The following is a 22,938-nucleotide window of genomic DNA, read 5'->3' as shown; positions in this document are numbered from 1 at the left end:
CAGTGTTCTGTACAATGGCATGAGCACTTCCCTCTTTCTACTGCTAATACCTCTCCCTATACAAATACAGAAAATACCAAAAAGGCAATCTACAATACAACAATAAAAATAGACATAGGGCTTTTTTATTGTTGTATTGTAGATTGCCTTTTTGGTATTTTCTGTATTTGTTATGAGGACATGAGAGGAGTCCTTTCATCTACAATACTTTCTAATTAAGGGTAATTTTTGTGTGTTTTTCTTCACTTATTACCCACTGTGTGTGTTTTGATCTGCACACAGGTGTATTTGCATTTTTCTGTTGTATATTCTCTCCCTATACAACCAAGCATTCTGCTAGCATTTCCTGCTGCTCTATTACATTATCTGCCTACCTTTAAGTCCTCAGAAATAATCACCCCTAAATCCCTTTCCTCAGATGTTGAGGTTAGGACTCGATAAAATATTCTGTACTCTGCCCTTGGGTTTTATGTCCAAGATGCATTATCTTGATCAACAGAACCTATTCTGAAAGTGGGAGCTTTAACAGACTCTGTTTCTCAAGAACCTCTCTATGCTAGTGTCCACGAGGGCAAATACTGCCCTGACCAACTTATCTGCCCCTCATAAAAATAAATTCACATACAAAATTAAGCTATATGAAATGATGAACCTGCCAAAATGTTGTGGCAGGTAACAAGGTTTACCAATAATATATCAGGTGGAGCAGTCAGTGTCAAAACCAGGACATCATGGTCGAATAACACTAAGTTACCGGTCTAAATGCAACCGAACAACTGAGTAACATTGGTGCATTTGAACTATGGTGACTCCCTGGCATAACTATTTTAAATCCTCATCTAAAAACTCCCACTCGCAGTCAAACAGAATTGAAATTGACATCAGAGCAGGTAGACAACACTATATGCAGAACGTATTATCCTTCTAAATCAATGAGCAAGTTTGCTGTGTCAATGAGTGATGTATTGGGGTCTATGGACGCCGACCACGCCAGTAGCCTAATACAACGTTTGGCCTTTAGCTGAGTGATTTGGTCAGTGCATGGATTGTAGGACACACATTTCCTGCCAAAAGGACACCCACATGTGTAGCAAGAATTTAAATCATTCAAATTTCCCACTTCAATTCCAGAAAGGCAATATATTTTTAGACCAAAACATTGCAGGCATAACTGAAACTTGGCTTCACCCCATCATTTCGTAATTTTGGTATGACTTTATTAACCATTTTATTGCCGAGTATTTGTGACTTGTAGAAAAAATTTACCCAGTTAGTAGATCTAATGAAGCTGGGTAATCATGCTCTATGTTGGTATTTGCAGGTTATTGCATTGATCGAGATATTCACATGTTTTGTAATCCCACCCTCCCGAAAATAATTAAAATAATTAAATTAAAGATCCCATAGGAGCCACTGTGATTAATTTCTTTCATTCCAGGTTGAGATGGGTTTTGCATGCTCATTAGCTCATGTCCTGTGCTGGTCCTAAGTTTGGGTGATATTTTAGTTAACGAAAATATAGCACAGGAACACAGATAGAAGTGTTTCAAGCTAAATAGTCAGAGGGAGTAGGAAAAGACAGAATATAGGTAAGATATAGTGAGAGAAATAGCTCTAAAACTGGAAGGAGGGTCACCAATCCTCTAAATATACATAAAAAAAGAAAAAATATATAACTTACTTAATAAGTCACATAATCACCCAGGGCATACTTGAAAACGAGAGAAATCTCAATGTATCCTTCCGAGTAAAATATTATTTACATTAATAAATATAGCTAATAACCCGTGATGTACATAGAATGCAAAACTAAAATGCAAAGTCCAAATATAAATAGTATGTCCACAATATGGCACAAAACTTATTTGAAGTCCGGATATAAATGATCAATTATTTTAGTTAACGACTATTAAATGGTACCTCTAGAAATCCTAGTTATTTCAGTGGGTTGTCTATATACATAAAATTACACATTTATTTGTGCATGTCCAAAGGGTCCACCATGGGGCCATAATTTTATGATATTTAATGTTATTCTCTGTGTGTAAGTTACACCGGTATATTATTATCAATGAGTTGGAAACAAAATTTTAAACCTGTATTACAGTGAATCTGTTATGACAGATGTCAACTCCTACAGCAATGCATATGTCTGTTATCACAAGATAAAGTATTTATTTATAGCCTATATATATATATATATAATTTAGGAGTTGTTATAATAATACTCCCCAGTCCCCTCCTTTCCAGCGTAACAGCATACTCTATTCCTATTCATCTCTAGAAAGAGTGAAGCATGCTTGCCAGAGGAGTAATTACAGCCACTACAGTCCATGTACCATAGTTGATGTGATTGAAAGCAATAGGACAACCTGTTGGAGGGTTCTCCTGCTTACTGCTCAGTCAGTTGTCAGCATAGAGAGTTAGGTTATCAACATTGCCCTGTATGCCAAGAATTGATTGAGTGGTGGGGAATGACCACATTTTTAAGTTTATTGGCTCAAACATTCTAAACTATTAATGTATTTATTTTTTCAAAATGTTATTATATTTTCCTAAATTCTCCATAATTTTGTATGATAAAAAATAAAAAAAATAAAAAAATACCAACTTTTGCTCAATGATGGACAGTGTATTTAATTAGGCACTCAATATTCATGCACTTTATCTTACCACACAAATCTAAAACACAATTGTGTTCTGGATACAATCAAAAGGTGAGTATTATATTAAAAAAACACTCTGAGTGGAAATGATCAAAAATGAACATACCAAAAGAATAAATAACATAAAATACAACAGGAATCTATAATAGCTGTGTGTTAACTCTTCACAATCTAGAATCAGCTTTAAGATGTAGAATAAAAATATACACAGTGTAAAACCATTACATGAATATAAAATGTTTAAAATATACTTGCAAAGAGCGCTGAGGATTAGACAGCGCAGAACGCATATTCTAGTCCTCTGGACACACTCTGGCGATCTGTATCAAAGTCCCTTACACGAGGCCAACTATAGGTTCGGACCCCAACCTATAGTCGGCCTTGGGTAAGGGACTTTGATACAGATCACCAGAGTGTGTCCAGAGGACTTTAATATATCTTCTCCTCGAGTGTTGGGGAGAAAATATCTATCACGGTCTTTGATCGTAAACTTTGGGTAATAAAGTGCAATGCTCTGGTCCAACCTGTTTTGTCTAAGTAGGTTTACACCAGATAACGAGCAAGTAATAAATGTTATATATTTACAAGTGGGAGTGAGGATGTAAATAAAGGACAAGGAAGACAAACTGTCCATCCATTAAGGCGTACCTAACCTAGGTGCTCCAATATTCAAAATACTTTACTGGATAATTTACGGTATTCAGTAGTCTGGAAGTTTAAGACAAAACAAAATCTGCGAAGATTGAAACAATTTATAACTTTTTAACATACGCTGAAATATCACATTTGCTTCTTCTTTTTTTTTTTTTTAACAAAAGCCCATTTAGAGTGAAATTGGAGCAATTGCTTTCAATCTTGTGAAAATATATACCTTTTTCCATAATCAAGACTCAATTATCATCCATACGTTTTGCTGAAAATATGAATTGACATCTGCATAAGCTCTCTTCATTCCTACTTGGCAGTCGCTTAGTTAATGGGTACACTAAGTGGCCCATTCTATCATTTTTATTATTCACAGAACTGTAACGTATCATAAAGGTTGAGAATAATTATAGGAAAGTGAATTTACAGGAAGGGCTGAAAAAATGAAAAACACCACCAAGTGCCAAATGTCTTTTCAACATATCACCGTATTTACATTCCCAAATCACCCCCTCAGGCCTTGCCCCTCCTCCTGTTCCTTGGCAGGTACACCAAGACAAAATCAGGTTTTGCACTTGTAGCACTTCAGTCTTGCTGTCGTCAGTCTGATCTCATTCATTAAAAATGTTCCAGTCACATACACCTCTGCCCACCAGCCTTGGCACCGATTATTTCCCAGCAAAATCTGTTCACTGCATCATTTTCCAGTAATCTGTCTCTTTTATTATTCGGATGGGTCCAACTGATACTAGGACAGTAGAGCGTGGAATTTGTTAAGCAATTTTTCATCTTTTGAAAGCATGCCTTTCTGGAAGCAGCATTGTATTTACAAATGTGTAAGGCAATGTTTGGGCAAGCCATCTAAATGGTTAGACCAAGGATGAAGAAGCAGGGACCCAGTACCCCCAGCTTTTGGAACTTTTAGATGATTGATTGTGATGAGAGTTGCAGTGTGAGAATACGTCTGTCCTGTCTGCACACCTCCCAACTGGCACATACAGAGACCCACTCCCGAATTTTTCTGATCCCAACCTCCTCTGCCACGGTATCAAGTGCAAAGACAAAAACCCTTGTAAAGTTCACACGAGGACAGTGAATGTACTTACAGGATACTTTTAATTTTGACTCCCAAGTGCCACCTGTGCAGAACCATCATTATAGCTTACCTGCTGAAAACAGTTAGTTATTCGCTAATGTGTGACATGTCTTAAAGGTTCTGAAAATTACAATTGTTATTTTGGGACTGTTCCCTTATAGCGATGTGATTACTATCCACCCCTATTTGTTCTGTAAAATAATGATTACTCATCCTGTGTCCGGGGCCAGGACTCATCCGCTGCAGATTCCAGTTCCTCATCCAATGAGGTCAGCATCCAAGCTGATATAACTCACAATCTCCTCTATTCTATTGCTTATCATAGAGAAGCAGTAGATTGGAACTAAGCATGCAAGGCCAGACGCCAAGCTCCGCTAATCAAACTGTGCTATCAGCAACATTGATTCCAGGACCAAGGTTTACTCTGGAGGAGGAAGTGCGTCTAGTGGTTGTCAGAAAGACTGCCACAAGAGGTGTATTTAACCATGTTTCTACAAAAAGTGCAATATTTTACATTACAGGGTTAAAATGACAGGACCACTGCACCCATAGCACTTTATTGAGTCTTTAGTGGTCCTATAAAACCAACGTGAATTTCAAATTTTAGACAACATCTGCCAAATTGTCCATGTTCTCAGGTAAGCTGTTTTGGCCTATTGAAATTCAGAGTCTACACCACTTAATGTCAGGAGGTATGTATACCTGATTTGGAGTCTTTTTTCCCAATCAAATGCCTCCCAAGTGTTGGGTGCAATCCATCTGTCCCACTTTTCTGTCTTAATGTCCCACTTTTGTATTGGCTTAGTTCTCTTGGGGGTGTGTGAATTTATATCAGAGACCCGCAGCTCTAATACTCACAGTAATGTGTCTTTGAACTGCAACAAATGTATTTGGAAATTAGTCTCTTTAAATAAGATTAATTGGTCTTATTCTAAATGACATTTCTGATTGCATAAATTGTTATTAATAAGTTACCTAAAACTTTTTCAGAACAGCACAACTGGCTATACCTCACTCAAACCCCAAAAATGAAAGTGTTCCTCTGTCAATTTGAAATATTAGGACGTATGCAAATGCGTTTTTTAATTTACTACAGTAAAGAATAAATTGCCTTTTTTAAGACCTCAATTTCATATTTTTGGATGAGCTTTTCAATTTTTTTTTCAATGTTTTATTTTTGTAGTACAGGCACATAAAACATGTCACCTTGAGACAAAGTCAAAGTGGATTTCATGTGGAATTAGATACACATGTTAAAAGACTTTCACAACTTTAGATAGTAAATAATCAATAGTAAATAACAGTGCTTAAGATTAGACCTATATTTGCCATACTTTTACAAAGAATCTGAAAAGCTATGTTGCATTTGGTCTAGATTACGAAGTAAACGTAACAGAAACTTCAACAGTTATAACAGGTAGTAGACTTGTAAGCCCAAACTAAAACGAAGAAAACAGAAGATAAAACAACTGATAAACTGCTCTCTGAGTTGATTAGTAGAACATTTGACAGGGGATAGCATTAAATCAGCCTATATCTAGGCAAAGGAAGGTGAATTGAATGCATCTTAAAAATTGGAAGACCCGATTGAGACCAGCTAAAATGCTTATTTGCGATCCCAGATCCAACCTTCCCACCACACTGTGTTTGCATGGGAAAGTCCTGAGACATTCCCTTTTACAGAGCTTTCCCAGGTTGTGGACTGCATCCAAGGGTTGCATCCCCTTGGACTCCTTGCCCGGCAAGGGAACGAAAGACCAAAGCACCGCTGAATGCCGGTCTGGTACAAGGTGAGTTGAGCTGAGGTGCTTGCTCCTTGAGTCTCCTCCAAAAAAGAGCACAGATCTTATCATATGCCAACAGAAAAGCCTCTTCCCGTACTTGTTGAGTTTCTTTCACCGATAGCTTTGATGTGGCATTGGTAACTGCCATCTTGAGGCAGGGAATCGGCACCTCACCTGATTGAGCAGGCCTCAAGAGTCATGTGATCACTCTCAGCAATTACTGAATCTGCTGTCCAAAACAATGGAATTGTGTCGTCACACATGGGGATCTCAATTTAAGGTTGTAGTATCGATTTTCAGTGTTTTTGATGGGTGGCCACTGAAACATGCATCTTGTTCAGTTGACAGCCAAGCCCTGCCCGAGCTTTTCAAATTATTCAAATTTGTTTTCAAAATGATTTATCTACAAAAACTCCCACAGACTTTAACCGTGAGTTCTGTAGATAAATAATTTGGAACATTTTTCTAATATATTTGAACTTTTTGAAAAGCTTATGCAAAATATTAATTTAAGGCCTTAAATTCCTTATGTTATCTTAGAAGATTTTAAGCCAACTAACATGCTGATTTGCCAAACTTAGAAGGAAGTTTATGATGTTATGAAGTGGTCTGGGTGTCATTTCTCCCTCCAACTATTTTAACTATTTAACCCTCCAACTCCAACTATTTTAACCCTGCAGTTGAAAACATGGCCGTACTGCAGGAACAGCAATGTTTTTATTGCCGGATTAGCCTGCCTCTAGTGGCTGTCAAAATGACAGATCTCATCAATTTGGGCGCTATTAGAGGCACTTCCATAAAATAGCAGAGTAAAACCTTTCTATTTTAGTCAGATGGTCTCAGCCTCTCAGTGCATACCTCTCACCTCCCAATGCGAAGCTTCATCGAGGAAACCAGCGCTGCGAGGGAGTAAACGTAAGCAAAACACCTCGTTTAAACCTGGCAGAGCTGGTCCCGGTCACCTAAACTGTGACTAGGGCACTATAGCGTTAGAAATACAAATATGTATTAATAGTGTTCCTGTAAGGAAGTAGGCATTTTAATTCAACAACATCTGGATATATAGCTTTTGGCCACTATCAGCACATTTGTTACCATGGCTCCTATAAATACTTAATATAGCTACTCATTTTTATATAAAATTTATCTTCGAAAAAGATGCTTTATATAATAAGCATGAATGGGAAACGACATATAAGAGTGCCAGAAAGTAAATATAGAAGATACCAAACACCTCATTTTCCCCACCTGATGTTATCCAGGACTGTAGAAGAATGATATTATATTTTGTAATGAGTTTGGAATGTGGAAGTGTGACTGTAACATCTACCAAAGAATGTAATGACTAAAAACCTCTGTCATCTGATACGCATAGAATACAATGAATGTCCCTGCAGGAGGGCAGTATCTTGGCAGTGATTGGTATTATTTTGACTCTGCGACACAGTGCCGTGGTGTGAATTGTACTTGTCTAACAGTCTTATCAAAAGTTCAGCAATAAAAAAAATTAAAGACAAAGAGATGACCTCATTAAACTGTGTTCTATTGCTTGCTAGTAGCACGTTAGCAATACTTTGTTTTGATTGCTTAAAGGAACACTATAGCGTTAGGAATACGAATGTGTATTCCTAACGCTATAGGGCCCTTGTAGCCATTTAGGTCACCGACCCTCACCTGTAAGGAGTAAAAAAGTTTTTGTTTACTTACCTTTTCTCCCTTGTAGTGCTGGTCTCTGCGCTGCCTATCTGTCTCTTTGACTGAGATCATCGAGGTCAATAATCTCAGCCAATCCAATGCTTTATTATAAGGAAGCGTTGGGAGGCTAGTGCTCTCATCTTATTCGGCTATTTCTCCAGAAGGGCCTTTAGTGACAGTCTGGGTGACAGCCTATAAAAGACATTTAAACCCTGGAAATGGAAACACTGACTTTCTGCAGTATGGCAATGTTTTCACTTGCAGGGTTAGATGGGGCAAGGAGGCGTGGTTTGGGCTCTAACCAAGATAGTCGCATAACCTGGGAACTACGCTCCACTGGTTCCCTAATCGGCACTTTATACCCAGCCACGCTAAGCTAATGAAATGTACCAAGTGTTCAGAACCCCCCCCAGGCCCCAAGGGGCTCACAAACAGGGCACCAAATAGGCCCCATGGATGACTATCTTCAATCCCAGCCAGGCACAAGTGGAGAGGTCGGGAGTCCCAAAATGGCACCGTCCTACCTGGCCTCAATGGTAGGATTGGAATCCTATTCCTTAGACTGTATCAGAGAGGAACTGAAGAATATGGCAGCTTCCATGGTCACCAAAGCTGACCTACTTACCCTCACTGCCACCATTCAGGACATTCTGAGAACGGAGATGGCGGGCCTCCGGACAGAGGTGGCTGCGCAGGGAGACCGCATTCAGGCATTTGAGCAGTCAGCCGAGACCCAATCCACACGGCAACCGACATGGTGGTATCCAGACAGAAGGGAATACTCCTGGCTATGAGGAGATCCCTGGAAGGCCTGGACAACAGGGGCCGTCAATGCAACATTTTGTGGGATACCTGTGGCTGAAGGGGAGGAAAACGTTGAGGAGGTGCTCACCGGCCTTTTCCGCATGCTCCTGCAGGGTGAGGCCCCTCAACGCTTCGAATACGAGGGGGCCAATGGAGCCTTATAGCCACGCTCTATAGAAGAGGGGCCAAGAAACTTGATATGTTGCCTTCACTCCTTTCCAGTGAAGGAGACTATTATGAAAAAAGCCCGCCACAGGCCGACATGGAATTACTGAAGCGCCCAGGTGTGCACGCGGTTGGAATGGATGGGCCTCTATTCGCTTGCCTGAAGAGGTGCCGCAGTTCCTGGAGGAGCTAGGCCTGCTACTGGTGACGGTCACCAACTGGGTCCTGGCGCCCTTGGGGTCGAGGCCCCAACCACACACGGAGGTGGATCCCCGTTGGGCCTATCATCCCAACAGACCAGGGATCCAGAGGCTCCAAAGGTATGCTTTTGCGCGCTTTTGCGCAGATATTTTCAATCTTTACAATGCTCCAAGGGCTTCTTTTATGCCCATGCGAACAAAGGAGGTAAATATTTTGAAAGGTATTTACCCCCGAACACAGGTCTGCAAAATACACACTACCTCAGGGACTATATCTTCCATCTCAAAGGACATAGCAGAAGAATTACGACGCTACTATAGCTCTCTGTATAACCTGCCGATGCCCGAGGGGAATCAATTAAGCCCGATTGCACTGGCGCATGTCACCACTTACCTAGATACCAACATCGCGACAGAGGTAAGTCCAGAAGTAGTGGCTGTATTGGATGCCCAGATAAGTACAGAGGAACTCTCTGCGGCTCTGAAAGGGACAAAAAACTGTTGCGTCTCTTTTCCATTCAACACCATGCGAGAAAGATGCGGAAACGCCTCATTTTACTATCAACCGATGCTGAAAAGGTGTTTGACCGAGTCGATTGGTCATATATGAAAGCCACTTTAAGAAAGATGGATTGGGACGCAGAATGCTAACTTGGATTTCCGCCTTGTAGAACAAGCCATGAGCCTCAGTGTGTAACGGACCGTTTTGCACACAAGAGGTTAAAAACCGTTTAGGCGATATTCCCCTTTTCAGATTCACAGACAGCTACTGCAAGCACCAATCTCCCGAATTGCAAACAAATGAATACTCAATCTCCCCAACTGCAAACACATGAATTCACCAATCTCCCGAACTGGAACCAGGGGAATGCTTCAAACTTACGAACAGGAAACACACGAATTCACCAACTCCCGAACCGGAAACACACAAATTCACCAACTCCCGAACACACAAATACTGTTAAACAGCCGAACAGGAAAAACCATTTGAACAGTTTACACTCCTGGCAGTCGCACTGTAACAGTATACAATCCAATTCCCCCCAAGAATGAGACGACACTTGGTTTGAGGGTCAAGCAGAACTGATTTACTGGGGCTACCTGCCCGACTTTTATGCAGGTCTCCCACCTGGTGGACACTCCCCTAGGGGACCAGATGGGAAATTGGGAAACATATTGGGCATTGACCAATCACAAGTTTACAATCCCACAATGCATCACAATCCCTCCTCTCTGTCCTGGAGATAATTGGGAAGTAATCCAATTATCTACCAGGACAGAGGCAAAACTCCATTAACCACATGGCAGACAAAGGACAATAAAAAACATAAAATAACATACTGTTACATTTATCACATAGAACATACACATTCTACCTATCCCCAGATAGCTTTGATCTGAGCGCACATTATTACCGGATGGTGCTCAGATCACATACATACAGTTCAATCGTCATGGAGCCAAAGTCTTTCATACAGTCTTTCAGTATAAGGCTGGGCTCCATGGCATAGCTATCTAGGGGTAGCATGGCTTTAACAGTCCACAGAAAGGCACGAACCAGCCTTTCTGCAGGGAAATGAACAGTGTTAAACATGGGGCCATAGTCCAGTGGCAGGAGGCTCCACACACTGGAACCGGGGCTACACATGGCAGAAGGTGGAACATAAGGTTGCCGCTTACACGGATGACCTTCTCTTCATCATATCGGAACTCGGATCACACTTCCTTGCTTTCTAGCGGAATTCGAACGAACTGGTACTTGGTTAGAGAATAGACACACATCTCGCCCACGCCCAGCCTCTTACTACCGATAACGAACAACGGCAAATTAGGGGGAGGGGGGCTGCCCTTGAGGGCATGGTCCTTTCTAGGGGTTGGAGAATACATCCCGATCCATAAGGCCTTACGAGACGGTAAAATCTGGGACATAGACTCCCTATTAGAGGGTAGAGCAAGGACCCCACTGATCTCTCTGATATAAACAATTAATACACTATTGCAACTTGCTCCCAAATAAAGAACAGTTACATAGGGATCTTACGTGGTTCGAGATCCTCTGTGCACGGGGCATCACGCTTGACAAGGCTATATCCACGCTATACACCTTTTGGTTGGCAACCACTTGACAAATAACACTTTCCAAATGCAATGGGAACACATGCTAGACCAGACTTTTTCACCCTCACAGTGGGACAAGGCATTACTATGTCAGCATAAGAGTTCCTTCAGCTCCCAATACCAGGAGATGAATTATAAACTCATATCACTCTGGTATAGGACTCCAGTCCTACTCCATAAGATATTCCCGATGGTGCCCCCGACATGCTGGAGATGCCAGGCGGAAAGGGGGACAATAATACACCTTTGGTGGGACTGGGAGCTCGAGGGGAACCCGGCACTCTCGGGGGGGGGGGGGGGGAAGGGGAGGGGGGGTTGTGAGGCGACCATATCTTTCCTTCTCCTGACTTCTATTTCTGTACTTGCTCTTATCCACTTGCCTAACCACAGGGGATTACATTTAAGATACTCCATGTTAGACAGACAGTTACCCCAAGAGGGGGTAGCTCATTCTGAACAATCACTCCACCCACATGGTGACTTGTCTCAAGACTTTTTATACTCTTGTATGCATTTTTTTTGTTAATTATTAACTAACACCAATGTGTTTGACATTACCAGGAGACAGGCAATTTAACACGATATGTTTAGGTTACAAAAACTCACATATACAATTACACTACGACATCTGGTGGGAGCTATCCCGGCTGCACCCTCTTATATAGCATTCCTTCGACAACACTGAAACCTTACTATAAGTCATCCCAACATGCAACACATACACGCAAGTAACATCACTTGACACTGACTGCATATCAGACCACTGACTACAATGAGGCATAAATTCTGACAGAAGACTGGTGCATAGCAGATATACGAGTACTTGTCTAACGTGTGTAATGTTCCGAGAGGCCTGCGAGCTAACTCTGTTGCATTCTTTTGTTGTACTTTCCAAAAAAAAAACTCTAAACAAATAAAGATTCTATTAAAAAAATAAAAAATGGGGAGGACATGGCACCCAAACCACTTCATTGAGATGAAGTGGTCTTGGTGCCTATATTCTCCCTTTAACCCCTTAAGGACCAAACTTCTGGAATAAAAGGGAATCATGACATGTCACACATGTCATGTGTCCTTAAGGGGTTAAAGGTAGACCATCATTTCTTTATTTATTTGTATTTAAATATCACCTGTTTAGTGCTAAGTAGTAAACATTATTTAATACTCCTCTTTACTCTAGCCTGGATGCTAATTATGGTAGCTGTATTTTGCATTTGCCTCTCACCTACTAAAAAGGAAATACAGCAACTGATAACAAAGTTGAAAAGAAAGGAAAACGCATGCGCCTCTAATTTATGTCCAACTAAATTGAGTCCAAGCAGTTGCCTACTGCTATGATGTTCGGATTCTGGCTTAGATTGGACAGTGAGCCAATCCCTCAATAAACCGCTTATGTGCATTGTAACAACAATCAACCTCGTCCAGTGGTGGTTTTATTTTATTTTTTACAAAATTTACTTAGAAAAGGAGTTTATATTTATAATCACTGGCACTATGCATAGTTATAGTTTAAAAAACATATATGTAAAGTACTCAGTCTATTCAGTAAAAAAAATGCATTCACTTTACAGACAATAATCTTTCATCTTTAAATTGTTCTAGAAAAAATTCCTTGCAAGTGTATAAATACAGTTTTGTTCAGTATTGAATATTCAAGTTTATAGGTGGATAACGGCATAGGTAATATATGCAAATTTCTTCTATAAGACATTCTTCTCTCACATCACCCTGTGTATATTATACATACAAGCTTAGTCTTCCAAATTAATCTTCCCTTAAACTGTTTCCGTACCCATAAACCCAAACAAATTCCTCCTAGCTTTCATTTTTCAAAGCTTGAAATTCAAACACAGCGATATGTAAAGATCACCTCTGTGCAATGTAATTATTATAGCGTGCAAGCATTGAATCTCACAGGGAGAAAAATATGTGGCAATGATGTAATATTTTGCATTTAAATAACCACAATTGATTTGTGACCCAGATTGTACTGAACTATAAAAATACTGAATATCACAGTAATATATACATATACATATATATATATATATACATACACACTCACACACACCTTAACTTATGAATTCATAGAAACATGTGTTACACATTTGATTTATTTTGTTACACAAGTGAATTCTTTAATGATCTCATTAGGTTTGTTAGGTGCTCGTAACTTTCATCCCATTGATCTCCATCTTACTATCATTTCCCAGTTCATGTGCAGCGAGGATAATTAGTCCCAGTGTCCTCATTCACAAAGAATCTTGGGCAGAAACATTCAAGTTAGGACTGGCTCTTCCCTGGCACCGTGTGTTTTACAATGTTGACATGCTGGTTGAGTGAGGATTATTTGTGTACTCCAGTCATTCATTTTATGTGAAGCCCGAGGGAGCTTAGAATCAGTGATCGCAAATTATTACATTTGACTCTTTTGTCACTTAATGACCTCCAGGAGTCAGAATTGTGCAAACTCGTAATTGTTTTTATAAATTCTTTTCTTACATTTTTTGTTTTGTTTTGTTTTAAGGTCAGTGGTGCAGGGACACAATTTCTGTTGAGAAGCCTTTAGAATTATATTTATATACAATATTGCCCAGCCACTAATATATCTAAGGAGAAAGGTTGTATATTTTGTCGTGTATTTCAAATTGCTCTTTTCCGAGATTATTTTAATGTCAAAATGTAATGATCATTTTAAAGCATGTTGTATTCCTTTACGCCACATTCATTATTGCGTCCTTTTCAGATTTAAAAATAAATGACTATAACGTGGAATATCTCAGAGAAATTATTAAAATATGAGATTAGAGGGGGCGGAGCCAAGCAGCCAAGCAGCCCAGACGTGCTCAGCGCGAGTTCCCACGTCTGGAGATACTAAACAGGGTAATATACCCAACCATAACCACTCATAAGCCGCAAACCGCAATACCTGCACCCGGGAGAGGCTGCTGCAGCTAACGGTGCCTCTCTCGAGCCCCTGCGCAACCGTCCGGACATACCGAGGCTCGCGGCCTACTTGAGATTCAGCCACGGAGAGACGGGCGCTCTCCAGGCACAGAAGCAGAGTCTGGGACACCGGTAAAACACCTTCCCCCCCCCCCAGGACCGGCGGGGGTCATCCCGGTCCACATACAGCAACCTCACTCACCCTGCTGACAACGGGCTGCTGATACTGCATAAGCCAGAGAAGCGACCATAGCACTCAAAATGGCGGACGCACGATACCCACGCGGTGAGCAAGACGGGTGTGCTGCGGTAGACCTCATGCTGCAACACCTAAACGAGTTCTTTGCCAAGCTATGGCAGAAGTTTGAGGTACGTGCGAATGCAGTGGAAGGGGGTCAGAGGGGCAATCAGAGGCACACACACGATGGGTTGCGGGAGGCCCCGCCGGGCGCACTCACCCACCGAGCACCTAAGCAGCACAAACTCAGCCCACCCAGGCAACATACCAGCGGGACCAGCCACCCAAAGCAGCCCCCACAGAGGCAGAAGCGCAGACCCCAAAAACGAACCCATGCTTCAGCACAACCCCTCGGGGGAAGACGGGCCCGCGGACTCCTGAGAAGCAGTCGGAGGACCCCCACTAGGGACCTGCAGACACCAGAAGCATACCTGAGGAGGAAAACCCCAGGCCACATGGCTGCTGAGCAACATGCCCTTCGGGAGAAGCGGAGGGAGGATACCATACACAGAACACCGCACGTACCCCGGCTGAGACGGCAGGACAAGGATGAGACAGCAACGAACCCAAGCAGCTCCCGGTATCCACATATCATGCTGGACTGTTTCCTACCCTCTGAAGGCATTGGTTAGGGTGGGAACTGTGAATGGACTCACTGGGACTCTCTGTCCTTTCTCTTGCCCCCTTCTGTCATCCATTAGAAACGGACAGCAAAATCATCTTTATATCTCCAAACAGAGCTTATTTTAAATGTGTCTATTTTAATATATGTTTTCACTTTGTCTTTGCCTACTTGAAGCACAGTTTCCATGGGGTGGCATGCGGAGCAGTTACAACTGTTAGTCACTCGACTGTTTTATTTGGCATACATAACGTACTAGCCTTTGGGCTGCCACCATCTCACCCCTTTACAGTATTTTTAGCGTTGTTGCCTACTTGGCGTTTACCTATACCGTAATGTTTTACTAGCTGGTCCGGGCTAAAGTGGCAAATTAAGCTTGATACCCCACCAGTGATAGCACGGTTGGTCTATTCCCACGCTTCAAACTGTGCACCCAGTGCCTCTAGCTTGAACGTTCTCCTCCTCAACAAAGCATTGTTCTATGCCTTTTATAGCCTAGCATGTTTCATAACAAAGTGCCAATGTCACACATATTGTTTAACGTTTATTTTTCTTTCATTAGTATTTCTCTAAGCCTGTTTCACAAGCCTGTCTTATAAGCTGGTTGTATACTATGTCCAAGCTTTTAAATATACTGTGATGGACTTTATCACACTACCGTGCCCCGCACTAGACACTCGCAAGTTTAGCCTGCTTACCTAATCGTCACTCTCTGCTTTAATCATTTCCTAATGCAAGTAACATAGCATAGTGCTACACCAATAATATACTTTCGATCCCGTAAGCTTACGCGCACATACATCTACTAAGTAACATGTATAGCATGTCAGTCCCGTGTATTTAGTCAGTTTTCTCGCAGCATGTTTGCCAGCATCTTGTACCTCATCTGTTGACCTTGGTAATACTCAAACCAATTCAAACTGCTCAGTTGCAAATCTTAACAGGTCTCAGGGACCCACTGTTTGTCAATGCCTGATGCATAATGTTACCTACTCCTATCTTGTCTCAAGCGTTGAACACTCCTATAAGCTACAGCTCATAAAGCTGACCTCTCATAATAATATAAAAAATGTGCAAACTTACCTATGTACCCCAATGTTATTAATGTTATTAAAACGTGTGTGGAATGCCGTCGGGGTACCACATATGTACTGTTCTACCTACATGCACTACAAAATAAAGAATTAAAAAAAAAAAAAATATGAGATTAGAAATGCTATTGTAACCTGAATGGTGCTTTTTTTTCTTTAGACTCTATCATGGCTTTAGTATACCTTCCACCTTCTGGCTATTTTAAGAATATGCAGATACGTAGCTTTGCCTCCTCACTGTCAGTTAAATCTGCAGCTTTGACAGTTTTTACGTTCTTTGAGAATTAATGTTTGACGGGGAGTAACCAGAATCCTACATCTCATTGTATAGCTGACTCACAATCTCTATGGATTTGTGGGTTCCTAAATATATTCTCTTTGGGAAAACCGCATTGATGAAAATATTGAGTAAAGAATATAGGAAGTCTTTGCTAAAGTTTCAAAATGATCTGTCATTGGTAAACGACTCCAGTACATATATGTCTGTGCATATGGATCTCTGTTGGTGGCTATGTGGTCTGAAAATCACATCTTACCATCGTTACAGAGGTAATTCCGGGGGTATGCATTAGGTAAAATGCTCCCCCTGAGAAGCTGTCCAGTAGTAGAGACTGTGGCGTCACCCCCACACTGTCCCCAAACGCCTGCTTCCAAGCTAATAAAAGAATATTCAGGGCCCGACTCTGTAAGCCTGTTACACATACAGAGAAAAGTGGCATTGAATTGACTTGATAAAAGAAAACTCTAGACCCTTACAGCACATAAGCTTGCTTGAGTCCTAAATATGTGAGGTGTGTCACTTTTTTTTTTTTTTCAAAAAGTGCAGATTTCAAGAGGAATTTGCACTTTTTATAAATTAACCTTGTTACATCCCTTCGGCTGTCAATCAGACAAAAGGTACTGTTACTTCCTGGTTCGGTTAGCTCAGTGGAGCTAATCTCGAGAGGCAGAAACTGCCCAGAAAGTCTTGCAAGCTCTTTATATATATATATATATATATAATTATTAAATGCATGCATGGTTTTGTTGGGGGTATATTTACTACACACTGATTATTTATTTAGTTTTTTGGGCAGTGGAGTGTCCCTTTTAGCAAGAAGCAGGGAATCAGTATACCTGCAATAGTTGCATGATTAAGTGTGCGTTCTTGTTTGTGGTTACTGTTTGCATATTTGTAATTCTGTGTATCTGTGTTATATTTTATCATGAACTTTATGAATGACTTTTCACAGGTCCCTGGAAGTCATTGCTGGAATGGAGAGCAACAGCAAAATATTCACTGTCCATGTTCAGGGCTTGTTACAACTGCAGGTAATTTGAAGATTGTAATCACTGTTACCATGTGTACATTATGCTGTTACCTAAACTCATTAACACATAGACCAAACAAAACAAACAAACAATACATTGTTATTTATTCAGAAGGCAAGTTTAGCAGTTGGTTTCAGTAATTTTCTATTAACATACACACAAATCTCATTGAGCGGTTTTCAATGACTGAACATACTTGAATAAAATGTCAGAAAGCAAAATGTATATTATTATTATGATTCATTGATGGTTTAGTGGTTAAAATAGCATTAATCCAATCTTCGAAAACTATTTTCTGAATTTATTCCCCTAAATCACTCTTTCACTCCAGAACTTCATCACGAAGGGGCCCTGTTGTATGGTAATAAGAGAGGCAAGATATGCTATTGTAGTCAAGCCGTTTCACCCAGTGGACCCATCTATAAGACCAACATAATTGTCCACGTCTTTTTCCTTCTATTTTGTACTGATTTAAGCATTGGGAGTAAATACTGTCTAATTCTATTGCCCTGTGTGCAACAGAGTAACACAGTCCAAGAAAAATACCAGAGTAACTCCTATACAACACCTCTCTACACCACAAACCCTACCTCTTGGGAGGAGAGTTACTGGTGGGGGAATGTATCATGGGAATGAGGGAAGGCAACAAAAATGTGCATACCCCTCGTTACATCTGTGGTTAAGCAAAGTTTTATTTGTTTTGGCAGTCATCATTTTTCTCTTTAAATTTTTTTTTTTACATTCTTTCTTTTTTGCGTGCATAGCGACAGATTTAGTTAGCACAGACATTATATTACATACAGATATTCATAACCAAAATTATCATAGGTAAGTTTTACAATGTCACAGGTTTGGTCAGCACTTTTTCAAAGAATGATAATAAAACAATTTTAAAACATCATGTTGATAACTAGCTTTGCTCCTACTAAAAAAAAAATAAAAAAAATAATATTGTTAGAGTGAGCTATACGTTAATCAAGATACACCGCCTCCAGGGAACAAAACATTTTTAAGAAAATATCTTCATATGTAAACAAGATAAGAACTGGCTCGGCCATTTTAATTGTAGCATAGCTGTCATTTAGAGTTCTGTCACTGCTTTCATCCACCACGTTCAGTGTATTGTATCTCAAAGTTGTTTAATTTCCCAGCATCCTCTTGGCTGTGGTATTTTGTTATTAACAGAGTCCTATAACCAGCCTCTGTTTGTTCAATTTTATTTTTCGTATCGTTGAAAATCTTGGAATCATCAAAGTCCGTAAAGCCAGGCTTTCTTCAGTTACTTTTCTGGAACATTAGCAGTTGTGTCCATGAGACAGCTAGAAATTACTATTATTGTTTTTGGACCAAGCAAACGTCGTTTTGCTCCTGCTGTGCCATTTGTTTTTCTAGTAGATGATCTGCTTTAAAATAGTCCTGAAGCGTTTGATTTGCTACTTAGTCTCTGTTCCAAGAACACTACACCGGGAAATGTTATTGTAGTGACAGTTTATAAAAGCGATGATCCGAGTTTATACGCCATTTGCAAATACCATTTCAGACGTGTTCATTCAATACTCTGGAGTTGTTTTCAATGAAAGATTTTATAAAAGCAAAAGATCACTCTCTATAGAATTATATCACCACAACTGTAAAATAGTCACTTATTATTATTATAATTTATTAGGCACCAACATATTATCAAATATTAATATTAAAATGTAATCTGAATTTGCAAAATGTAAGAGAAAATACCTGTGGTGTAAATATTCTTAAACTCACAGGGTTATTTACTGAAAGGAGAATTCAGTGTGAATTTTAAATATATAGACAGAGAAGTCTAAGTGAAACTCTAGCTGACTTACGGAACTGTTCCAGTTTAACTACTTTGACCTTAAATTTAAAAATACACTTTGATTTCTGACGTTAGTGGATAACCCTGTCAGTTCTATCTCTAACAATCGGCATTATTCACTAAAGTCAGAATTCAAACTTTATTTCACGATAAAATGGGGTGCATGGATGTAATGGACAGTAGACTTGTGTATTTGTGGACATTCAGCTCTTCTACCAAATTCTGTTTCTCCAAAGCATTGTAGAGACATATAACCAAGCTAGTAGAGACATATAACCAAACCAATAACTAGTGCAATGGTGTGTTGGTGTGATTCGGTGTTTGAAGTTCCCCCCAAGGTACCAAAAAAAGATGATTAATTGGGATAAAAATAATTGATGGCTAGGGGACAGTCATTAAATGTTGATTATACTCACATATCAAGTGAGAGGTGACCAATAAAGATAGTAAAATAAGAAGCAGTAAAAATATATACATATTCATGAACATATGATATATAAATATAGATGTTTTTGTTTTACTGACCCTCCTCTTTTTCCTTCTTTTAGTAAAATTTTCTCACTTGATTTGGGAACCAAACGGCTGGAAAATGCGCCTATCAATGTACTGCAAAATATATATAATATTTATATTATGTATATATTTTGAAGTATACTGAGTGGCCCGTTTTCGCAACCTGTTTTGTTCATCCTAATCGTTTCCGATAAATTTTTTTTCATGCACAATATTTCAGGGACGAGAGTTGGAGGTCACAATCCTCCACAAATTAATTTTTTGGAAGAATAGATTTTGGCCAAATGGAGTTTGTCCTCCATGCACATGTCTAGTTGACAGTAAAAGCATTTTATGGAGATAATAATGCAACTAAAATTTGACTATATTATGTGAATAAAACAAACACTTTTTTCCACTTTCTTTACAGTCTGGACAATACACATCTATATTTGTGGACAACAGTGCTGGGGCACCAATCACTGTTCAAAATGGGTCTGATTTTATGGGCATTCTGATGGGGATTTAACCAAAACCCCTGGAGAACAAGTTCTTCCTTCAACATCAAACCATCATGATACTGACACAGGGTTGTGCATCTACAATGGACAAACATTCCATTTTGCTGATCATCTGGGATCTGTTGCTGTATAACTGCTTGCCACCTTCATCACTTGGAGAGACATTATGCAAGCCCCTATCTTCATTCATTGCCTCTGCTGCTTGTAAGCTACAAACTGCCGAGAGGTCTGCAATACATCGAAATGGTATTATTAAGCAATGCATTGCAGAACTCCGTTTAATATTTCCATATCAGACTCCGTAAAGAAAATACCATCAATTAGGACAAGTTATCCTTTTTTGTATATGTATTTTTGCTCCTTGATTTAGAAAAAGAAAGAAGGATGTAGAGCCTCAGCAGAGATGTTCTCGTTGTTGAAAGCTGTATGTGGATCTCTTCTACAATGGACACTTTGTTTCTATAATTGAGTTCCGAGGGCATTTGGAGCCAGTTTTGTGTGGTCTGGTTAATGAGGGACTCAAGAAGAACATCAAGCAACCTGACCGAAAAAGGAGTTACTGCTGTTGGCTCCAAAATGGACACTTGTATTTGTGCCTCAGATTGTACCCTCTTCTGATCACCTATGTTGTTCTATATTGTTTTATTCTATAAGATACTGCATAATATGGCTGTTTGCTAATAAACAGTCTTTTAACCATCATCAATTTTGGTGCCAAAGGTTCAGATTTATATACAACGGGCTTAGGAGGAGAGACTAGTGAGTCTGCATGAAAAATGTGCACATTTAAAAGAAGTCTTCAAACTTTTGAGCACTTTGCATAAGTTTATTGTTCCAGAGTTGCAAAAATCACCTTAGCTCTGTTTTCACCCCACCTGCATGCTGTGATGTAACACTCGATGCCCCTATAAGACCGAATACATAAAGATCACAGGCTCTTTATAAAAACATCTTTAGCAACTGTGCAGATGAATGGCTGAAAGTAAATTCAGTCTTGAATGAAGCTGATTGGAAAGCTATCAGAGGCCAAAGACATACCCTTTCAAGAATGAATATAATTGACTCTGCTGAACTACATTTCCCATATACTCTAGCAATGTGGGAGTTTGTGGAATATGCAAACAATGGGACTATGAGAACAGTAATATCATTCACTTACTGGCCCCTGTAGCTTCAGCTTTGAAGCAAATAAGGAAATTATACTGGTGAATTATATTTCTTTTGGGTTTAACCCCTTAAGGACACATGACATGTGTGACATGTCATGATTCCCTTTTATTCCAGAAGTTTGGTCCTTAAGGGGTTAAACAGGTTTTGTTTTTTACTCTAAAACAGACTGATATGGGTATGGAAGATCGAAATGGTTCCCCAACTCCATAAATATACAATAGGCATTCCTTGAGATAGTCAATGCAAAAAGGCTTAGTTAAGGATTGAGTCATAATTTCAACTATATTTCATGCTAAAATCAAGGTGTGCACACTGAACACAGTCAATATGAAACACAGGGAACATATCTACACAAAAGTTAAAAATAGTAATATATATTTATATGCTAATATATGCAGATGTAAAAAATATAAACAGACACATTGGTAGTGTTCTTGGACCCCTAAATGTACAAAATGCTTAGCATTTAAAATCAGACCTTTTATCTTTTAGAAAAAAAAAACCTTAAAATAACATTGTTAGATTATTTGCCATTTATTTAAACTCACTCTCACCCATCTGAAGCTTTTACTGCACTGCCTGGTGATGTTGGCTCAAATCAATGCAATATGATTAGGTGGCAATTTATTAATGAGTTTGAGTACTTGCTCAAAACGAAAGTGAGCACCTCTCATAGATATGCATTGGTTTTACGACTTCTCTGTAATTGTATGGCTTATAGAGAAACATTGGATTGTCTAGGAGATGATCACCAATGATTATCTCACAGAGGAAGTGGGGTGGAACTGTTATGAGAAGACAATCTCACAACTGGATAATAATTAATTTACTTATTTGTGAACTGTAGCATGCCAAAGTGGGAATATGGTGGAGATTTTGCTTAGTCCCCTGCTCTGTCTGTTAGTGCAGCTCCAGGTTTGTGTGCTTTGTGAGTGGAGAGAGGGCAGTATATGATGTTCATTGACATCTTCAGCCCACTCCCCTCACTCACCAATAGTAGGCTGGAACTGCATTGACAGACCTGCATAGGGACATTCAGAGCCGCTTCTACATTAGCCAGGGCAACAGAAAGGCATCAGACTGCGTCTCATTCAATGTCAAAATGTTAAAACTAAACTAACTGAACTAAAACCACTTCAATGAGATGAAGTGTTAATGGTGCCTACAGTACCTCTTTAAGAACAAAATTATTTTGATTGAACATATTCTCATTCTTTTCTCAAGCCTCTTCTAAGTCTTTGTACGCTGAATAAATCAATCCTAAGCTACTCACTAATAATACAAATTGAAATACATATAATTATTTTTTTCTTGCATGAACAGCACAGTGAGAATACTGCTCAAAGTGTTATTTAAATGTTGGACCATTGTTTGTCTTTTTCATATTAAGATGTTTAATTTGTATTTTGAGTGATTTTTATGCTTCATACTCATAATTCGAAAAATAATATTACCGGTTCCATTATGCACAAATTAAACACATGATAATCATAACAGTTTATGTATCATCTTACATCAAGAGATGCCAACGAGTGGATTT

The 22,938-nt window shown here is 39.6% G+C and overlaps 1 protein-coding gene across 1 annotated transcript in view; it reads left to right on the top strand.

Annotated features, from left to right (window-relative positions):
- The window catches only part of C1QTNF12 (C1q and TNF related 12), an 84,317-nt gene extending 62,936 nt beyond the window's left edge, over positions 1–21,381 (top strand). The window contains exons 7-8 of the mRNA XM_063435765.1: positions 17,303–17,381; positions 20,138–21,381. Coding sequence (XP_063291835.1) covers positions 17,303–17,381; positions 20,138–20,236 — 178 coding nt within the window. The 3' untranslated portion in view covers positions 20,237–21,381. The remainder of the gene's footprint in view (positions 1–17,302; positions 17,382–20,137) is intronic.
- Positions 21,382–22,938: the final 1,557 nt, after the last annotated feature.

The sequence above is a fragment of the Pelobates fuscus genome, chromosome 11 (genome assembly GCF_036172605.1).
Source record: "Pelobates fuscus isolate aPelFus1 chromosome 11, aPelFus1.pri, whole genome shotgun sequence".
Taxonomy (NCBI): domain Eukaryota; kingdom Metazoa; phylum Chordata; class Amphibia; order Anura; family Pelobatidae; genus Pelobates; species Pelobates fuscus.
Note: the sequence above shows the minus strand (reverse complement) of the source record. Positions and strands in the feature narration are given on the sequence as shown.